Source organism: Phocoena sinus, chromosome 12, assembly GCF_008692025.1.
Source record: "Phocoena sinus isolate mPhoSin1 chromosome 12, mPhoSin1.pri, whole genome shotgun sequence".
Classification (NCBI taxonomy): domain Eukaryota; kingdom Metazoa; phylum Chordata; class Mammalia; order Artiodactyla; family Phocoenidae; genus Phocoena; species Phocoena sinus.
Genome location: NC_045774.1, coordinates 29,580,632 through 29,600,600, shown reverse-complemented (window position 1 = coordinate 29,600,600; position 19,969 = coordinate 29,580,632). Strand labels below are relative to the sequence as shown.

Genomic DNA, 19,969 nt, shown 5'->3' with positions numbered 1-19,969 from the left:
AAGTAAATTTGGGGGCAAAATGTACAAATTAATCATATGAGTTAATACTTGAAATGTCAGAGGAATTTCTATAAAAATTAGATGGGAGGATATTAAATACAGAAATTACTTGTAATTCATAAGATCCCCCTTTTTTAATATCATTAGTTTATTATAAAATTATGGAAATGTTTTACATGATAAAAGATTTCAGAACCTCAGTGGAATCAGCAGCTTCGCATGGTTCTGTTTCAATAGTGGTTTAATTTGGTCTTCATCCTTACCAAGAACGTCACCAACTCAAGAAATAATCCTTGTCATCGAGAACTACTTTGCTGCCTCAGTGTTCTGGAAGAACTTTTATTTTCAACTTTCATACTAACTAGTTAAATCTCTTCACCCTTTCCTTTAGAACCCAATCCAAGAGCTACTATGGTTGCTTGCAATACTTTTCCCTGAGAATTTTCTGGAAGCATAATACCTTCTTTGGTTAAAGTTTGGGCTGTGCTCCTTTCAACAAACAGTCAAAATGGGGAAGAACCTCTCTAAATGCCTCTCCTGTAGCCTCAGCCCATACTCTGTTCTCTTGCCTTCCCCTCCAATCTTAATATAAATATCTTCTTACAGTCCTTACCATCTAGAATATTATTATTTTTATCACCTAACTTTATGTTAGAAAATTTAAATGATTGTGGTAATTCTGTCATGAACTACATTTGTTTAGAGTTCTGCCATTCATTCAAACAAAGAAGCGTTGAGTGGTTACTTCTTGCCAGAGAGTGCCTTAAGTGTGGGTATAGCATATCTGGGAGACCCAAACACCCCCCTCAGGGAGCTTCCAGTCAGATTAACTTTTTGAGGATCTTCCTTACTTATGAATATATTTATTCAAAAATTACTAAACCTATAATTTATGTACATAATATGAACCTTTAAAATTAGTTTACCTGGATTTTCAAGTTATGTACTAAAATTGTATTGACTGAGCTACTCACTAAGTTTTATATTTTAAAAGAAACCTGAGCCAACTAATTCATCCTCAGACTGCAACAAGATCTAATATACTCAGTGTGGAAAGCTAGAGATAAAATATTAAATATTTCACCATCAGATACTTCCAAGTCCTATAATGATTATAAATAGTAGCTGAAAAGTCTTTAGTATGGCATCTTATTTTCAAACTTAATGATTTTTCAGAATTGATTTTGAATGATGAACACTTAATATATATAATCAGACTCTGTGAGTTTGACTGTAATTATCTGAGGGGAAAAAATGAGGCCCAAAAGGCTAAACCATACTTACTCTGAGGTTAGTAAACTAGTTATTGAAACGCCCTACCGAAATTCCACCTTCACGTCATGTACTATTTCACTGGAACTATGCAGATTATTTGAAGATAGAAGAGGACTCTTAGAACAGCAAAGAAGAAATGAATTCTCTTCCAGAAAAGTTACCATTTGTTCTGAGTACACTATAACTTAGGTCAAGTATGTGGGCGTATGTACCTAAAGTTTATTTTCCTTTGAATCTGTAGCACATTGGAGTTGGTAAATCTTCATTACTCCCTTTTACTTTCAGTATTCTTTTCAGTTGAAAGACTTAAAACAACCACAAAAATTGTCAGCTTCTATAGTTATTAGCTTTTCGCTGGTTGAAAGACCAGGACTTTTAAAACAACATTAGCATAATTCTTTTCATGGTGTCACTGGCCCAGCAAAAAGGAAGTCCTAGAAATTTAACAGAACACCATAATCATCAAGCCCCTCTGTTGCTGCTCCAAAAATAATAAATAATAGTAACCACTGAGGTGTTCAGCCCAAACAAGGTTTGAGTATCTTCAGATTAGCTTTGCTTTCATACTTAAGTATGCTTAACAGAAATGGTGGAAAGTGATCACCAGTGATTATTGTAAAGATTCAAGAGAATTCCATATCAATAATTTTAAGATTAAAATTATTTTTGTATTTGCTCTAAAGAAACTCACATGCCGTATGTTTTCAGGCCCCTTTTAAGGTCCTCTTCTGGATTTAGATCTTACAGAGTAGAAACGGTGCCATTTCCCAGCATGAGAGGGCGGGATGGGTGGGCAAATGCTGCCCTCTTCTGGCCGTGGGCTGATCAGGTGGAAAGATGGAAAAAGCTTCAAACATGGTGACAAGCATCATTTGAAAAACGGCTCTTCCAATGTTTTTAACAGGAGTGTGATCAAGTTCACATAGATGATGTTTCCTCTGATGATAATGGGCAAGACTTAAGGTAAGCCATGCCTTTCAGTATGCTCTTTCCTACAGAAATTCAGCTGTGAAGTTTTGCACATGTAATTATTTCTTTTATTTCTTTTTAATGTATTTTGGGTGTTGCAGTACCTACAGTTTTGCAACTGATGGCTTCCATGCAGCTGCAAGTAGTGCAAACCTTTGTTTGCCAACAGGTGTAAGAGGAGGGGTTGACTGGATGAGGAAGTTGGCTTTTCGTTACAGAAGAGTAAAAGAATTATACAACACCTACAAGAACAATGTGGGAGGTATGTGTGGCTTTTACAATTTAATAAAGATACTGCAGATAGAGGTTCAATTTAAACTGTAGTTTCAAGTTTCATATTAGGGACTATCCTTCTGTAAGATAAATTACCAAGAGCTCATGCTGGACGACAGTGAGCCAGAAATTTTAATTTCTTAGAGTTAGTGGGGCAAGAAAAATCTAACTGCAAAATAAAACGTGCAGCACTGTCAAAGGAATTGGGAATTCTTTGTGCCCAGATGTTTGGTCAAGATTAATTGCAGGGCAGAAATAGAGACACAGATGTAGAGAACAAACGTATGGACACCAAGGGGGGAAAGGGGGGGGGGCGGGATGAACTGGGAGATTGGGATTGACATGTATGCACTGATGTGTATAAAATGGATGACTAATAAGAACCTGCTGTATAAAAAAATTAATTGAATTAAATTTTTTAAAAAAGATTAATAGCAGGACATTTATTTTGCCCTTCCTCAAATGGGACGGTCTCAGTGAAAACCAGACAAAGGAACTGATACAGGCTGTGGAAAGAAGATCTGTCTAAACACAAGAGCCCTAGTCAGTGAAGCAGAATTGTTAGCAATCATTACCTTTCTGGAATGCTATCAAAAATAAATGCAAACTGTGCTTTATGTCATTTTGAAGACTTCAGCAAGTTAACTTTATCCTGTCAAAAACTGCATATTATCTGACAGTATATCTTTGCCATGTATAGTGTTAACTATATCATAGTTTTTATAAATTCAAATACTCTGTAGGTAGTATCTAAACCATTTTGTACTCATTCATATATTACAGGTGATATCAAAACCTGTGACATCAAAACTTAGATCTTGGATGTGCTTCTTGGTATAATAAACCTTGATCGTCTTTATTATTAGGATCAATTTTAGGGCAACAAGATCGTAGGATTAGTTATGAGGTCACTTAAGATTCTTCTCTCAGGGCTTTTTGTTTGTTTCTCTTTTTAAAGAAAAGAGGGATGGTTGAGGAGTATAAACCAGAATCTAAAATTGAAATAAGACAGCTAAATATATATTTGTGCATGCTATACATGTGTATATTTACATATATGTCATAGAATACAATATAGTAAATAAAGTTTTCATCTATAAGGTATATACTACGCCATACACATCTTAAGGTTGGCTGTGTGTCTATTGGCCTTGTATCCAGCTAGCTTGAAGCACATAATAGATGCTCAATAGATGTTCAGTAACTACAAGAGAACCAGAACATGTAGTAGAACCATAGACAGTAATAATGTTAGAACCAAACCGGAGCTTAGATATGGAAGATCTTCATTTCCAAATGAGAAATAGTCTCCTGCAGGCTACTAACCTGCCCATGCGTTTAGGCAGGCAACTTAGGTTTTGTAATTCACTCTAACACTCTATACAAGACATTTCTGTAAAATCAAATAAATAGGTATTCTATTTAAAAGCAATTGAGGGTAATAACTTTAACTTTAAGACAAATATCCCTTTGGGAAGTCTGAATTAACTTTTATCATTCAGGCATGTTATTATTTCCCTCTTAAAGGGTATTATTAAAATTATTTTAAAATTAACAAGATTACTAGTAAATAATCGTATAGCTTAAAAAGTTTAAACAATGAGATATTAATCCATTTTTTGTGATATGTTAATATCTCTTTATTGAAATAATGACAAATGAGGCTCAGTAGAAACTATAAATTTTGGTTTAAAAATTTATCCACCAAGGACTCCCCTGGTGGCGCAGTGGTTAAGAATCCGCCTGCCAATGTAGGGGACATGGTTTCGAGCCCTGGTCTGGGAAGATCCCACATGCCGTGGAGCAACTAAGCCCCTGCGCCACAACTACTGAGCCTACACTCTAGAGCCCGCAAGTCACAACTACTGAAGCTCGCATGCCACAACTGCTGAAGCCCGCGTGCCACAACTACTGAAGCCCTTGCTCCTAGATCCCATGCTCCACAGCAAGAGAAGCCACCGCAATGAGAAGCCCGTTCACCACAATAAACAGTAGCCCCCACTCGCCGCAACTAGAGAAAAGCCCGTGCACAGCAACGAAGACCCAACAGAGCCAAAAATTAATTAATTTATTTTTTTTAAAAAGTTATCCACATATAAATGAACTCTTAATATTCTGAAATATGATTTAACTAAGGAACTTTATTTTTTAATAGATTTACATGATCTTGTTTCCTCATGAAAGCAACAGCTTTTTCAATAAAATTAGTATGCCTACTTCTTTTCTTATCCTAACATCGATGTAGTTTTCAGCCATCGTCTATAGCTGTATCATAGGCTTCAGGATTTTAAACAAAATTCTTAATTCCTTTGTACAAAACAACGTATTTCTGACAGCTTTAGCACTAGTGTTAGAAACAAATTCTAGAAAACGCTATAGCTGTATGCGATAATGTCATTATTACTGTTTCCAAGTGGTAATGGTTGTGATTATTAAGAAACTAAACATTTTCAGACAACCAAAATATTTGAGGTTTGTATCCCTAGGCTGGTAGACCCCTACTTCTTCTCCAGACCTATCCTGTCAGTCTTCTGGAGTAGTTGTCAAAGCTCCTCAGGTGATTGGCGTTCACCATGCCAGATTCTAGGATCAGTGAGGGCAGAGACTGGGACCCACACTTTCACTGTTATATCCCTAATTTTTAGCCCAGAATGTGATGTGCAGAAGTTGTTCAATAAATGTTTGTGGAATGAATGAATCAATGGATAATCCATTCTGAAATGGAAGATCAGGGTTGATATCAATCTCTCTCTTTTTGATATAGGTGGGAATAAAAATCATCTGGAGTAGACAGAAGGAAGACCAAACTAGGCATCCCAGAAAAATGTTCAGCTCTTGACACTGCCCTACTTTTCTGTGTTGCAGGACTTCTTGGCCCTGCCAAGAGAGATGCGTGGCTGCAGTTGAGGGCTGAGATTGAAGGTCTGACGGACTCCTGGCTAACAAATGCACTTAAATCTTTATCAATTATTAGTACTAGGTAAGTGGTATTGTTGCAGTTTCTATATTTATTGTATTGAAGATGTAGTTCTAATAGCATAGCTTATATCAAAATGTTTTAATTCCCAGATTTGTTTTAGAGTTTGAAGGGACCTAAAATTCACCGTGTGTGTGTGTGTGTGTGTGTGTGTGTGTGTGTGTGTGTGTGTGTGTTTTGGGATGGAGGATGGGGGTTGCTGCTTCTCAGAATAACTGGGAGATCCATCTCTTTACTGTTCTTTCCTCATGACCCCTGATAAACCCCATGGGAATGTCATTTGACTTTCAAATTTAAAAAAAGCACTCTGTTGGTGACAAAGTACAGAAGATGATGGCAAAAAACACAATACTGTTTATACAATTAGTGCGTGTTTTTAAGTCTTTTGTGCCATTATAGAGAATATACGTAATTTGAGCACATCAAGAGAAAGCTCCTGAAAAACTTGTAACCTCTGTGTTGTTTAGTTCAGACAGTGAAATGCTGACTTGTTAGTGTAGATAATAGAACTGAATTGACATAACTAGTTGTGTACCATGTGCCATAAATGCTAATTAATAATATAAATCCGGAACGTGATAGCTAGTAGGGTGGGAATGAATCTTTGTTCTATCCTATTCCTTAGTTTTATTTCTGTGTTGGATGAATAAATAAAATCATGCTTTAGCAAATGTGTGGGTAACACAAAATTCAGAGAAGAGCTAATATTTGGACTGACTGAATCAAGATACAGAGAAACCTTAGCAGGGTAAAAGGAGAGTCTAATCAGAACATGGAAGTAAACGAGTGTGTCCCAAATCCCTCACATGGCTTTTAACCATGTGGCATGACAAGCCACTGCATTTATAGCAGAGTCTCTAAATGGAGAGGGGAGGGGGCAGTAGATTCCCGGGTCAGGCTGGGGAAGCAGAACGGAGTACTTTGCTCAGTTCTGGGCACCTCATTCCAGCAGGGGCTGTGACATATTTGTAGCATCTTGTGTCCAGCAAAGTGGCCAAAAGAGTTTAGGCTGTGGAAACTACAGAAAAGGAACAGTCAGAGGGAGGAACCAAGGAGTTTAATCTGAAGAAGAGCCGTGTATGGAACAAGGTTACCAATTTCAACTACTTGAGATGCTGGGCTGGAAATAAATTACATTTCTCTCTGCATCTATGAAGGAGAGAGTTGGTCCCAATGAGTGGGAAGCTGGGGAAGGGAGGTTCTGGCTCCATGTGGGAAGAATTGTCTAACAATTAAAGCTGTTTTAAAATGGGACTTGCTGCCTTGTGAGCTCTGTGCAGTCACAGAGACATGGAGACCAAAGGGCAAGGAAGCTGGATGTGAGGACAACAGCCCCTAAAATCGTGTGTAAAATGTAGAAGGTGCTTTCATTATTTTTAAAGAGGTCTCCTAGATAGTTAAACACCAAAGGGTATTACATTACATTGTCTGTGTTACATTATTACATTATCTATGTGTAGCCATTGTATATTATATATAGATTATTATTAAACACACAGGTATGTGATATAACTAACTAAATAAATAAATAAATGTATGACAAGGAAATTAAGGGGAAAAATAAGTCATTACACATTGAAGTTTTAAGTACCATGAAAGTTGCCAAGTTATCCACATCTATTACCTTATTGGTAAATTTCACAAACTCTGTCAGAAAAGCAGATGTTTACACCAAACATCTGAATTATATATCAGAGCCTGTAGCAAAGTGTGTACCCTGTGACTCTAATTCCTCTTCTAGGAATGTAGTCAAAGGACATAATCATATGCATAGGAAAAATTTATATGTAAGGTAGCATTGTTTATGATACTGAGAAATCAAAACCATCTAAGTGACTAAGCTTAACTTTAAAAAATGGTGGTGCGGCCACAAGATAGAGTAGTTTGCATACATTATGTTTTGTTGGAGGGGGAGAATGATGGACAATATGACATATATAAATAGGCTCATGATAAAAACAAATGAAAAAAGTAAGATGTAAGATTACACATACAGTATGATCCTAATGGGAAAACAACCTACATGCAAACTGAAAATCTGAACATAAATGCACAAAATGGGGACAGCAGTTATCATCTCCGGATGGTTAAATAATTGGTGCTTTTCATTTTCTTCTTTATATTCGTCTGCATTTTACAAGTCTATATATGCAATTTATAAATGTATGCAATGTTTGTAATTTATTTGATTTCAAAACCACATCTATAAATTTTAAAAGCCTGTGCTATCTTTTATTCCACCGTGTTTTCATTCTGTAACACTCATCTATATATGACATTGAATAACATCTTATTTGGATGAAATACGATGTAGAACCTTGTGTCACAATACAGTAATGTGTTTGTGTATTATTCTTAGTAGTCTGCCATTATTTGGGGAAGTTTTGTCTGATCAAAGGCAAGTCACTTTCTAGCTTTTAATTTTTTTATTAGTAAAATTTAATATTGTATTCATGATACTTATTAAACTTCTGCCTCTAGAAGTCTTTGTTTCTTTGTCCCATATAAATTGATAACCTCATCATTTGGTCTATGGAGATAATTTAGAAATGAAAATGTTTTAAAAGGCTATCATAAAGGTTTTATAATTGTTTTTAAATAAATTGTAGTCTTCTTTACACATGATATATCTAAAGAATAGAAAGCATAATATGAAGAGTACTGGGGGCTAAGCATATACATACCTACGAGAGTTTAGCACTCAACTTGTCCTTCTAAGTTGCCCTTGAGACCAGTTTTCTGAAAATCAGTCTGCAGAATTCTAGAGAATATTGTATCAGCCCTTACAAATATGTATTAAAGGCTCATGATACAAAATATCTAGTAGAGAAAGGTGCATAGCTATATGCCTTCTGATTCCCAGTTTCAGTTGTGTGGTTTGAGCCCCTCCAGGCGGGACAGCTCAATTTCCCTGTAATCCAGAAGGAAGGGCCACAGTCCCTTCTTTTCCCTGACTCAGGCTAACAGTCTCCCCTCTCTTGGTGTTTCCTTTATCTCACCTTCCCGGCTGCACCCTCACCCCCCATTCTGTCTACTGTGAAAGAAACAGATGTAAGTTGCAGAGTGGGAGATTCTCACTCTCAAAGGGTAAGGCCTTAGTAGATGGATTAAAACAAGGTCCGTTAAATGCAGTTTGCCCGTGGTTGTTAGAAGGAGATTCAGGAACTCAACCCCTCCTGTTCTAAATAAGGATCCTCTCTATTTTTACTTCTTCAGGATGCACATTTTGTCAGTACCTTGATTGGGACTTTCTGGGCTGTTTCTTGCACAAAATCTAAAAACTCCTCTTACACATCCCATCACCTCCTCCCTTCCTGTGTCCTCTACTTTCCCAGGCTCTAAAAACTCTGGGACATGGAGTCCTATCACCCTAAAAAATACCTTACCTGCCTCAAATAACAAAGCCCCTTGTGACTCTTTGTATATGTGCAAATTTTATGAAAACTGCTGATGTGCATACTTGTAAAACTCAAAGGTAAGCCATGCACCCTTTAATAATCTTTCCATGATTGCCGCTGGCCGAGGTAGGTATCCTGTGAGGTTCCACAGGGACCTGAGGAGATCTTGGTTACAGAACACATTTCTTATTCGCAGGGGTCTATCTACTTGTCTCTCTCCCTGTCTAGCTTGTGATCTGGGTAGGAGGGCAAACTTATTTTCCTTCACTTCCTTCATTTTGGGATGTATTTCTGGCATCTGGCCTTGCGCCTACGAGGTGATAGGTACCATAAACAACTGTTGAGTATTGAAAGGGTAGATTATCGGGGACTGTTCATTATGGAATTGAAAGACTGCAGAATAATTTAAGATTTGTACTGTTAGACGTTATCTAGTATTAGAAAACAAAAATGCCTGTTTCCTCCTCGTCTTAGGAGTAACTGCGTAAATGTCTTGGTAACAACAACCCAGCTGATCCCAGCACTTGCGAAGGTTCTACTCTATAGTTTAGGAGGTGCTTTTCCCATTGAGAATATTTACAGTGCAACTAAAATAGGTAAGAAAATTATTTCTAACTCCGTGTGAAATACGTTTGTATCTGTGTTTTGGGGGATTTTCTTAACGTGTGTCTCCACGTGATTCCCTCTTTCATCAATTTTGCTGTAAGACTATCAAGCAAATTTGAACAGAGCTCAAATAACAAAGTCCCCTGCAACTCTTTGAGCGTGTGCAAACTTTATGAAAACTGTTGCCTATGAAATTCTGAACTCGGTATCTGGGTAGCTCTGACTCTTTATATATACATATACATTTATATTATATCTATATTTCATTATGGCACATGTTACCTAAATAACATACAGTACCTTTAGCCATAGTATTTAATATTTTACCTAACATGGTATATGGTATTACATCCTTGCATATGCAATAATCTAGATCTAAGATAAAAATACTGTTTTGGCATTATAAGGGAGTGTCAGATGGATTGAACCTTAATTCCAGGGGAAAACAAATTCATGAATCAGAAAACATAATTGGAGCGTTCATAACATATGAATGGCTGGAAATCCACATTTCCAGAAACGTTCAGTAGCAATCAAAGAACTACAGCCTTGTTTATTTAGATCATAGCTATCTGTGAAGCCATCTTTGACTTTAAGTGCCTTTCGCAGGCTCTAAGACTTCTAATAAACTTTCAAAAACCGAAGCTCATCAACTTCCGCCATCTTGAAAGAGTTAAAAGAAAACAACTCATGTATTCTGTTGTCTGTCAAGGAGATGCCTGGGGAAATAGATGGGTTGTACAATGTGCCCTGAAGGTCAACAAACAGGCTCTGGCAGCTTGACAAGAGTTCAGAATCCTAAAATCCCCTACCAGAAATAACCTGCCCTGGGCCTTGCAGAGTTCTGATATTGGCACAGGCAAAAAGAGCCCCCAGCTACAGCTGTTTGGGGAGGATAGTTAAAGAGAGAAAAGCTTTCATAAAGTAAATTCCTCATTGTCCTAAGCACTGCCATTCAGAGCCCTGGTACCAATCCCATTCATTTTTTATGTAAGTATATTTATGCTAACAGGATTAATACATCGAACCCGATTTTGCTTTTTGACAAATCAAGTAGTTTTACACAAGCATAAACATTTCCTCTAGTAAGGACAACATTCTTTCTTATTGGCCAAATTGTTCCTTATCTTTAATCTGAAAAAAAAAATCATTTTTATTTTTCCCTTTAAGCTAGTATTTTTTGGAGTTCTGAACTATCAGAGCAAGAAAAAGTGAAAAAGAAGCCATGACTGAATGAACATGCTGGGAATGAAATTCAGAGAATAATGCCAATGTTGTAAAAACAAAGAACATGTAAAAGTTCTGTGGTGTTATTCCCATAGTGCGATCAGAGGATACTAGTGTCACCAGTGCTGTGGCCCAAGCAAACAGCACCCTTAGTACAATTAATCTGAGCAGACTAGCTCCCAGCCACTTGAAGAAAGGAAATGTTTATCAAGATAAATCCATATCTTAGTATTTCCTCTTTCGTTCTAGGTGGACCTTCAGTTTTTCACAGTAATAATTTTAGCTGACTTGTCTATACTAATGAAAACAAACTAGATAAAATGTAGAATTACACAAATAAATGTAAAAACTGATAGTTGCTTGTAAAGTTGTTCCTATAGCCTTTTGATGGACTGAAAGATATAAAAGAGATATAAATCTTTTTTCCGATTAGATACTTAGCCCTACTGACTTTTTTCGGAATGTGAAATACATTCATTTAATAATCTGTCTTAAGTAAAGACTTAGAGTATTCAACCATATTTGTTGATTTCATAAACCCAGAGTTTGCAAGCAAGTTTAAGTGATTGATGTTCAAGAGAAAGTAACTTAACACTTTATGAATCTTTAGGTTAATGAATGCAATGGCTGGAAGAATAAGCAGTGCATTGTTTTTCAGGCAAGGAAAGCTGTTTTGAGCGTATAGTGTCCAGATTTGGCACTAACATAACTTATGTTGTGATTGGAGATGGCCGAGATGAGGAGCATGCCGCTAACCAGGTAACTTCACTCTGAACTTTTATCTTGTTTATCTTCCAGGAAAAGAAAGTTGCTTTGAACGAATAATGCAAAGGTTTGGCAGAAAAGTAGTATATGTTGTAATTGGGGATGGTGTAGAAGAAGAACAGGCAGCAAAAAAGGTAACCTGTTTCAAACAATGTTGGTGTGACACTTCTAATGCAAGCTTTTTTGTTTGCATTCCTGTAGTTTGGCCCAATGGCAGCTTGACAAATGATTTAAATTTATAGATGCAAAGCAGTAAGAGCATGAGAAGGTCAGTACTTACATTCAAATAAACCATTTGGAGTCTAGCATTTTTTTTGCCTGAAACTTCATAGGAAATATAGGAACATTTAGTTACATTTATTTGTGTGTGTGTGCTTATGTGTGTTTGTGTGTGTGTGTGTGTGTGTGTGTGTGTGTAATACACACAGATATAAGAAAGATGGGGGGAAAAAAAACGTTTTTGAGCACATGAAGTTCAACAAGATTAAAGACACTTAACGAGCTCCATAGAAAGCCGTGTGAGTGGCTCAGTTCTTACCCTTTTCCCATCCATCCTCTATGCCTTATGGTCCTTGCGAGTGCCTAGTAGTAATTGTGCCCCATGAGGATAAATCTGAGGGTAGCTTTAATAGATGAAGAAGAAAACTTACTAGAGAAGTTAATAAATGCTATTGGAGTGGGGTATATTATTCAAATCCTTTTGTGCTAACTTGTTATAGAGACTTAGAGGCAATGTCCCTTACATCTTCTAGAAGAGTGTTATTTGTTTTGGTGAGTCATTGGTACTTGATTGAAGCCAAGCAGCTGGCTTTGAATATATTCAGAAGATCTCATAGGCCCTAGGTATTTAAATCAGCCTTTTCATCTGGCCCATATTTCTGAAAAACTCAAGGCAATTAAAAAACCATTAACTGGTTGGTCCAGCATCAAAAGGAGAATGATATCAAGATTGGCCCCAGATACCAGACTATCGATCAACACAACACTGAGATCTACTGCTTCCTTCACTGATTGATAGCAAAATATCATCTAGCCAGGATTAAAGTGATATAATTTATAAAACAAAGCAAAATGATGAATAAGTATTGTTGAATAATGACATGTCAGCATATATTGTTTTACAAAGAAAGAATATTGTCTTTATTATCCTGAGAAGATTTCAAATAATCATCTGATAAAGCCTTCACTAAACACTTGCATGTGCTGGAGTGTTTATCTGATTTCTGTCCCCCCTCGCCCTCCCCCGGAAAAAAAACAACGTAAACAGTTTCCTAGGAAAGTTTATAGTGATACTAGAAAGGTAAAAGATATGATTTATGTTTGTGGTCAATTCAAATCAAGCAAAATGGAGAAAAAGAAGGAGCTTCCACTTTAGAAGGTTTGGTGACGCGTTGGAAGCCATACTTGAAATATTCCATGCTTTTCCATAACATTAAGAGAGTTGTTTCAGACTCATCCTCCCACAGTGCCCCTCCGTCTTAATTAGCAGTGTCAGTGACCCAAGCTGACGACCACTTGAAATCCTTCCGGTTGCACACAGTTGAAATATCTTCTGGAGTTTGTCAGTGTCCTGAGTCCTTGTTGTTTCAGTTTTTCATACTGGCACCATAATTACACGCAACAAAGAGCAGTCAGTGCAGCCACCATAGCAAGCATTTTACATGTCTTTTAGCCTATGTGAAATTCACACACATCTAGGTCAGGACTAATAAAATTCGCTTTTCCAAACCAGAAATGGTATATGCCTTTGAAAATTAAAATTTATAAAGTCAACCCCATTTATGCGTGGTGTGAAAACTAGACTTGGTATACCAGTTGTTAACACCTTCGGCTTTAAACCCAAAACTTCAGGAGAAAAAGGCATGACTCCAAGTGGATAAGAACCTTGGTTAGAATGCTATTTCCAAATGGTTGTTTATGTAGGTACAGTGTTGGTGATGGTGAAGGCTTATAATTCTATTTTGAAACACAGGTGGTTGGTTTCTCTAGTATCCGGAATGCATGCTCTTCTTTGGATGTAGCTGTAATCGCATGTGCAAAAATATAAAGTACTATTTTGCTATTACAAATAGATCTGAGCTGAATTTTTAAAAAGTTACTTCTAGGTGAATTTTGTGCTCTAATTTGACCCAAAAGCATGGTTTGTTTTGTAAATCTAAGAAGAAATTTCAAAGTTTACAACTGAACTCCCCTATAGAAATATATGATGTGAGCCATATTTGTAATTTAAAATTTTTTGGAAGCTGTGTTTAAAAAAAATTAAAAAGAGAGACAGGTAGAATTAGTTCTAATGATATACCAATATACTCAAAATATTATTGTCTAAACACCTAATAAGTATAAAAACTATTCATGTGATATTTACATTTTTAAAAAAATTCTAAGTCTTCGAAATTCAGTGTGTATTTTGAACTGGACTTGCCACATTTTGAGAGCTCAATAACCATATTGGGCTAGTGGCTCCCATATTGGGCAGTAAAAAACTATATAACAATAGAGATTATTATTTTAATTATTCATTTTTATAATAAAGTGTCTTTTCCATGTTACGTATAATATACATATATTTCCATTTTACATGCAAATATATATTCTACGAGATGTGATCAGCCCAAACTTACACATAAAGCTTTGGTTTTGTTCATTGCTACAGTGCATTATTTCCTTTTTTTCATTATTGTCCACAATGAAGTATTTTTAGGCATTTTTTTCCCTAATTACAACCCTTCATGAAATTTTAATACCACGCATATACCATTACTGGTATAGCTTTGGAGAGCCACAAACCATTGTAATATCTAAGAATCTTTTCCCCACAAAAACTCATTTTTGTCCCCTTAAGGGAGTGATATCTCCCCCTTGAGCATGCATGCTGGAGTGCTTTCCCTCAATCCCACCCCAAGGAAATAAATCAGGTCAACTCTGCTGGCTTAAATTATTACTTCCCCCAGACAAGTAAGAAACTTGATCATCCCCACATTTTCTTCTACCTTATATAGTCCAGCTTCAAATTATATTTTAATGTAGAAAGGAATTCACCCTCTTCCTCTCAAATCGACAAAAAGCCTTGGATTTAGGAAGTTTATCATTTTTTCTGAGAGATGGACCTTAAGGAGTGACGTAGTAAGTAAAATTTGTTTTCCTCCAGCCACGTAGGATTTTGACGCTCAGCTTGCTTTCCCGAATGCTGAGATTAGTAATGATACTTTCCAAAATAAATATTAAGCTACTTAAGAAATCTCATTACTTTCTTTTATTATCATTAAAATCCAGTTCAGATCTATTTCTCTATTATTTTGACAATACCACATTGATGCTACCAAACCTTCAAATATGATCGTCCCTCCCTTAAACTCCCTCCCTTGAACTTGGGTGAACTACACTTCCTTGTGCGGACCGCTGCTTCACTGAGATAATAGTTATGCTCTTTCTCCATCCCTTCCCCTTCTCTCTCCCATCCCTCCCTCTCTTAACCACACAGCACAATATGCCCTTTTGGAGGATATCAAGTCATTCAGACCTCTTGGCTCTACATCAAGCACTGGAATTAGAGTATTTGTAACTGTGTTCTCTAGCTGGAGATCCGTTTTTTTTTTGTTTTTTGTTTTTTTTTTATATTTCAAGTACACTGAATTTTTATGTGTGATTCAATGCCTCTGGCTTTACACATATAAATTGTCTTAAAGGATGAAATCATATTTGGAATGAGAATTCCAGAATGAAGAATTCAGATTGCTGAATGGAATTAAACTTTAGTGCTACAGAAAGGAAGCTCTATGGTCTTATATTTACAACACATTAATGGTTTTAAAAAAAAATCTGTGGAGGTTGCTGGTACACACCGAATGAGTCCTACCTGGAAGTAACAGCTTTAGCAAAGAGCTCTCACCCTGGCAAAGCACCAACACAGGCTCCGTCTGACAAGGTTCAACAACATTCCTCAAAATGGGAGATCTTCTCAGCCCTGAGGTTTGAATCTGACTTTAGCCTACCTAGCCCAGAAAATCTGAATTGGAATGCACTCAGACTGTGTAAGGACAGTCCTATCTAGACCTGTAATTTGTGTAAATTATTGATGAAAGTAATTTACTGTGACTTTATTAGCAGCTGACTTTGAAAGTGGATGCAATTTTTCTTTCATTTGTCGGGGAGGGTAGTGGGAGGGGAAATGGGAATCTAATCATGTCTCTTTTTTAAGTTTGGCAAACAGAATGTTCATACTGATGTGTTGTGCCTTAAAGACAAGACAGCATTTGTGTGTTACAATGTAACTTTGGTTAAAATCTCTGTAGATAATGAAAAACAAAAACCTTTGTGATCATTCTTAAGATGACCAAATTTAAAATTCAAGCTATCAAAGCTTCATAATGCATCAGCAAGAAATTGAGTATTTGTTGCAATAAGAAAACAATAATAATAAAGGAAAGCTTGTGTTTTATTTGGGTTCTTAATAATTCCAATAATTGTATGAGGCAACTATTGGTGCATCCAACCAGAAGCAGAAGGTTTGGGAAAGACTGTGGGACCTTTACTTAGAAAGTGAAGTGTATGTTGAAACCTCGAGTATCCTTTCTACAGTTTTACTGGAGAAAACTAAGAGCCATATTCATGATGACCTATACTGTTTGGAGTCTGACTCGTTGATACGTCTAAGTTGTATAGAGGAAAATATTCTGATGAAAATCATAAGCAAATATCACCCAAACTTTCTTAGAATATGCATGAACATGGCTTAAAATTCACATTGGGTGAACAGGGCTTAAAATAAAGCTAAGTGCATTTATTCCCAATGCCATTGCAAAAATGAAGTGTCATCAGTAGTGGAAGGTGAATGCCCCAGACGGTTTCTAAGGAAAGAAGTGAATCAATGAAAATTTTACCTAGACTATCATCATAAAATAAATGAACAAGTGAGCCAGATCTTGGCAGCGTTACTGAAGTTACAACAGTGAAATAGTATCTGGTTCTCTGTCTTAACACATCCATCCAGTTTCTCTCCATTACAGACCTGCGTACCTTAGTTTCTGGCTGTACCACTTACTGCACAATGGACTTCATTCATTGCAAGGAGAGCCTGTCATCATTGTGTTTGCATGTTTTTTTTTTCTTGGTGTGTAGCCCATGTTAGGAACACGATACAGGTTCTCCTGTCATTTCGTATGACATGATTTCCCTTGTGGAAATTTAAGACTTCAAGATCTAGGAGTGTTTTAATGGTGTCTACACCTGCAGTTCTGTGTTTAAAATGTCACAATGCGGAACTTGCCATCCAGCTACTAAGCAGTGCTCCTAACCAGAGGCTGGTCCACGATAATCCATCATCTGAGGCTTCGGTGGCTCCCAAAAGATTGGTGCTTTGTACACTGATCACGACATTTGCTATGGAAATGTGATTTTATTTTCCAAGCTATAAACCTGTATTTCTTTACTGTACGCTAAGGCCATGTTTACATTGGGCAGAAAGAGATTGAGACCCTATTTTGCAGATTTTAAGATTGTGGTTTCATCACACGTAGACCTTAATCTTAATCTTTAAATTTTGTAGCTTTTGGCTACCTCTGCACCAAGTATTCTTGCAGATAGATTAAGGTTGGAATACTTAATAATAATAATAATAAATCTTACATTTCTATTGGCCTTTAGCTTGAAAATAGTAGTTTTAAAAAATTAAAGAGCTGCATTGATTATCAGTACATAATTCTATTTTGTGCACTAAAACCTTAAATATTTATTACTGTGAACAAAACAAAATTATCTTTACTGTAGAGCCAGGTTCTTTAAATGATAGAATTTTGGCATTACATCGAAATCTTTCACTCTTTTTTTCATATCAAACAGGCAAGGCTTCTTATGCTGCTAAACCTGCAGGTACAGAAAGGAACACCCCTTTACAGGGCAAAGAGAAGAGTCACTGATTACATCAGCAGTGCTATTTCCCACAGACCTCTTCTCCGATGATGATGTGTTCAGAAGAGGCTGCCAACCTAAAACCTAAATGCTAGGTTGTTGGAGAACAGCTCGTCTGGCACCACCGTGGTGCAGGCCAGTGAGCCCACATCACAGTTTGTCCTGTGACTTTGAGCATGCTCAGGCTAGAACGCTTCTCTTCCCCCGCTTAGGAACCCAAGATCCTATTCCTCTCTGATCTTAAAAACAAAAGATAAACCAACAAACAAAAAAGCCCCTTTGGAAGTTTCCATGTTGTGTTGACATATAGGATATCGTGCCTTATTATAAACCAATTTGAAAATGTTTTGTCACGGACATGGGTTTTTGGTTCCTATATGTACAAACTTGTGATATCGCAGGGACAGGTCACCACCTCGTGTTGCACCTGAAGAATAGCAAAACAGGTGGCCCAGCTACAATAGTGTCACAGACAAGATGAAGTCATTACACCCTGCAAAGATTTGTAAATCAAACTCAGAGGCAAAAAAATATTTTAGGATCATGCAATCTGTGCACAAAAAGTAGATAATAACACTCTAAAAATGTTTTTTCCCTTAGTCTCTGGTGAGCTAAGATTCAAAATAGTGTCAACAGCATGCTCAGTATGAAGGTTTTTGGGTTTTTTTTTTTTTTAATGCACATTTGTTTATGACAAGCCTGCATTCTCAGTGAATATGGCATTTAGTATTTCTTTTGAAAACAAACAAGCGTCTTGAGCCAAAGTTGCATTTTCGGCTCCCAACTATGGTAGCATTATGGAAATCTAACAAAGTCAAGGGTTTCTGTTACGTATTAGTAAAGTATAGATTATTGGGGCCTACATAATTTAAAGAAATGTAAATTAATATTAAAAGCTTGTAAAAATATGTATATCTTTACTATTTCTCAATAAATACCTTTGGAAATGATTTCGTTTTCTTCACCCTCCGTGTCGTAGAGTTTCTGTTGTGTGTATTAAGCTTGATTCTAAATGACGTGAACTTTGTATTTAGGCTTCTTGCTGTCTTCTTACCTTCCCCTGTTTGTGCCTAAATTGCAAAGTTTGCAGTTAAGGCAAGCTGAGCTGCAACACAGTAAAATGTCACTAATTAAGACTAAAAGTGGGCTGATGTGCTGAAAAAGATGTGAGTACCTAGTTTTTTACATACAGGTAGTTACATTAATGTAGAATGCATAATGCGGTCACTAGTGACAGTGACTACATTAGTGATGGAGGTATCATTAGTGATAAAATAATACCATTTGGAATATTTAAAGCAAGTTCCCTTTAGATGAATATGGGACATGGTTTATAAGTAGCTTCCAAGAGGGATAAAGGAATGTTTTTCTGAAACAGATATAACAGCTCCTTTATTATCTTGTGTATAGTATTGATTTACTTGCAAGTCTGTTGTTCAAATGCAAACCAAAGGGAAATTTCAGACCAAGCTCTTTCACAACTTTTTAAAACATCACCCTCCAAATTGATGAGTAGGTCCTTAGCTCTAAAACTGCACATGTTCATCCAACACTTCTGTCATTTCCCTGCTTTACTGTTAAATAATACTTAGTCCTTATACTTATAGTTATCCAACATGACACATATTTTATTTATCTTTTGTATTAGATGACTCACCTAATAGAATGTATGTTCTGTGAAGGCAGGGATTTGTTTTGTTTTGTTTTCTTAACTTCTGTATAACCAGCGTCTAAGAAAGTGTCTGGCATATAATAGGTACTCAAAAAACATTTGTTGAGTGAATGCATAAACCATAGGAAAACATCTATATGATCATGGTTTTAAATTTAAAACGGTAGAGTTAGATTTTTTAAAAAAGAAGAAAAAGAAAACATACAGGTACGTTTAGATGGGACCAATGTAAATTTTTACAACTTAGCTGGAGTGTTTACTGACCTAATAATTCATGAAAATAAAGAGCCATAAGCATAGGTGTATTTGGAAAAAAGTTATACATGAGCTGGAAAGTTATACATGAGGAAAAAAAATAAGTTCATAATGAATCAATGATTTCTTCCTCTTCCTTTTACTCTTTTCTTTAAAAAAATAATATGCAACATCAGTAGATTTAGTTGATTTAAATTACTTAAAGCCACAAAATATTATGTAAAAAATCAGATCTATGCAGACTCTGTGGTTCATGATTCTGAATCCCAGAAACAAAAAAATGAAAGAAAGAGAAGTGTATGATTTTCCTTAGGTAGCAAAAGGTAACCATTGTTTAATATCTGTGCATGGTTTGCATTTATTTATAAAAAAATCAGTTATTGGATGTAGTGATACATATATTCTTATTCACTGGTCACTTCTCAAAGCCCTCTCAAATCTAACCAGGCCAAAGTCGATTCTGGGGATGTACTCTGGCCAAGAAAGATGTTTGCACACAGCAAAAATAATTCCAAGCTCTGACTTTAAATGCCTGACTCTCCTCCAGAGGATCTTCCAGGATTGTGTTAGCACAGAGTTTGAAAAATGTGGAGACATAATGTGCTAAGAAATCTCTGACAAAGCAGATATATACAAGCCAGATGC

General features: G+C 36.4%; 1 protein-coding gene and 1 pseudogene across 7 annotated transcripts in view; one reads left to right on the top strand and one right to left on the bottom strand.

Annotated features, from left to right (window-relative positions):
- The window catches only part of EYA4 (EYA transcriptional coactivator and phosphatase 4), a 262,387-nt gene extending 244,040 nt beyond the window's left edge, over positions 1 to 18,347 (top strand). For 4 of the 7 annotated variants that reach the window (XM_032651137.1, XM_032651136.1, XM_032651133.1 and 1 more), the window contains 6 exons: positions 2,180 to 2,238; positions 2,346 to 2,506; positions 5,383 to 5,497; positions 9,367 to 9,488; positions 11,524 to 11,624; positions 14,972 to 18,347. In XM_032651137.1, the coding sequence (XP_032507028.1) occupies positions 2,180 to 2,238; positions 2,346 to 2,506; positions 5,383 to 5,497; positions 9,367 to 9,488; positions 11,524 to 11,624; positions 14,972 to 15,052 (639 nt within the window). In that variant the 3' untranslated portion in view covers positions 15,053 to 18,347. Of the gene's footprint in view, positions 1 to 2,179; positions 2,239 to 2,345; positions 2,507 to 5,382; positions 5,498 to 9,366; positions 9,489 to 11,383; positions 11,485 to 11,523; positions 11,625 to 14,971 lie in introns of all 7 variants that reach the window. The other 3 variants (XM_032651135.1, XM_032651134.1, XM_032651138.1) reach the window with 1 other exon arrangement.
- Positions 190 to 2,132, bottom strand: LOC116763700 (annotated as a pseudogene).
- Positions 18,348 to 19,969: the final 1,622 nt, after the last annotated feature.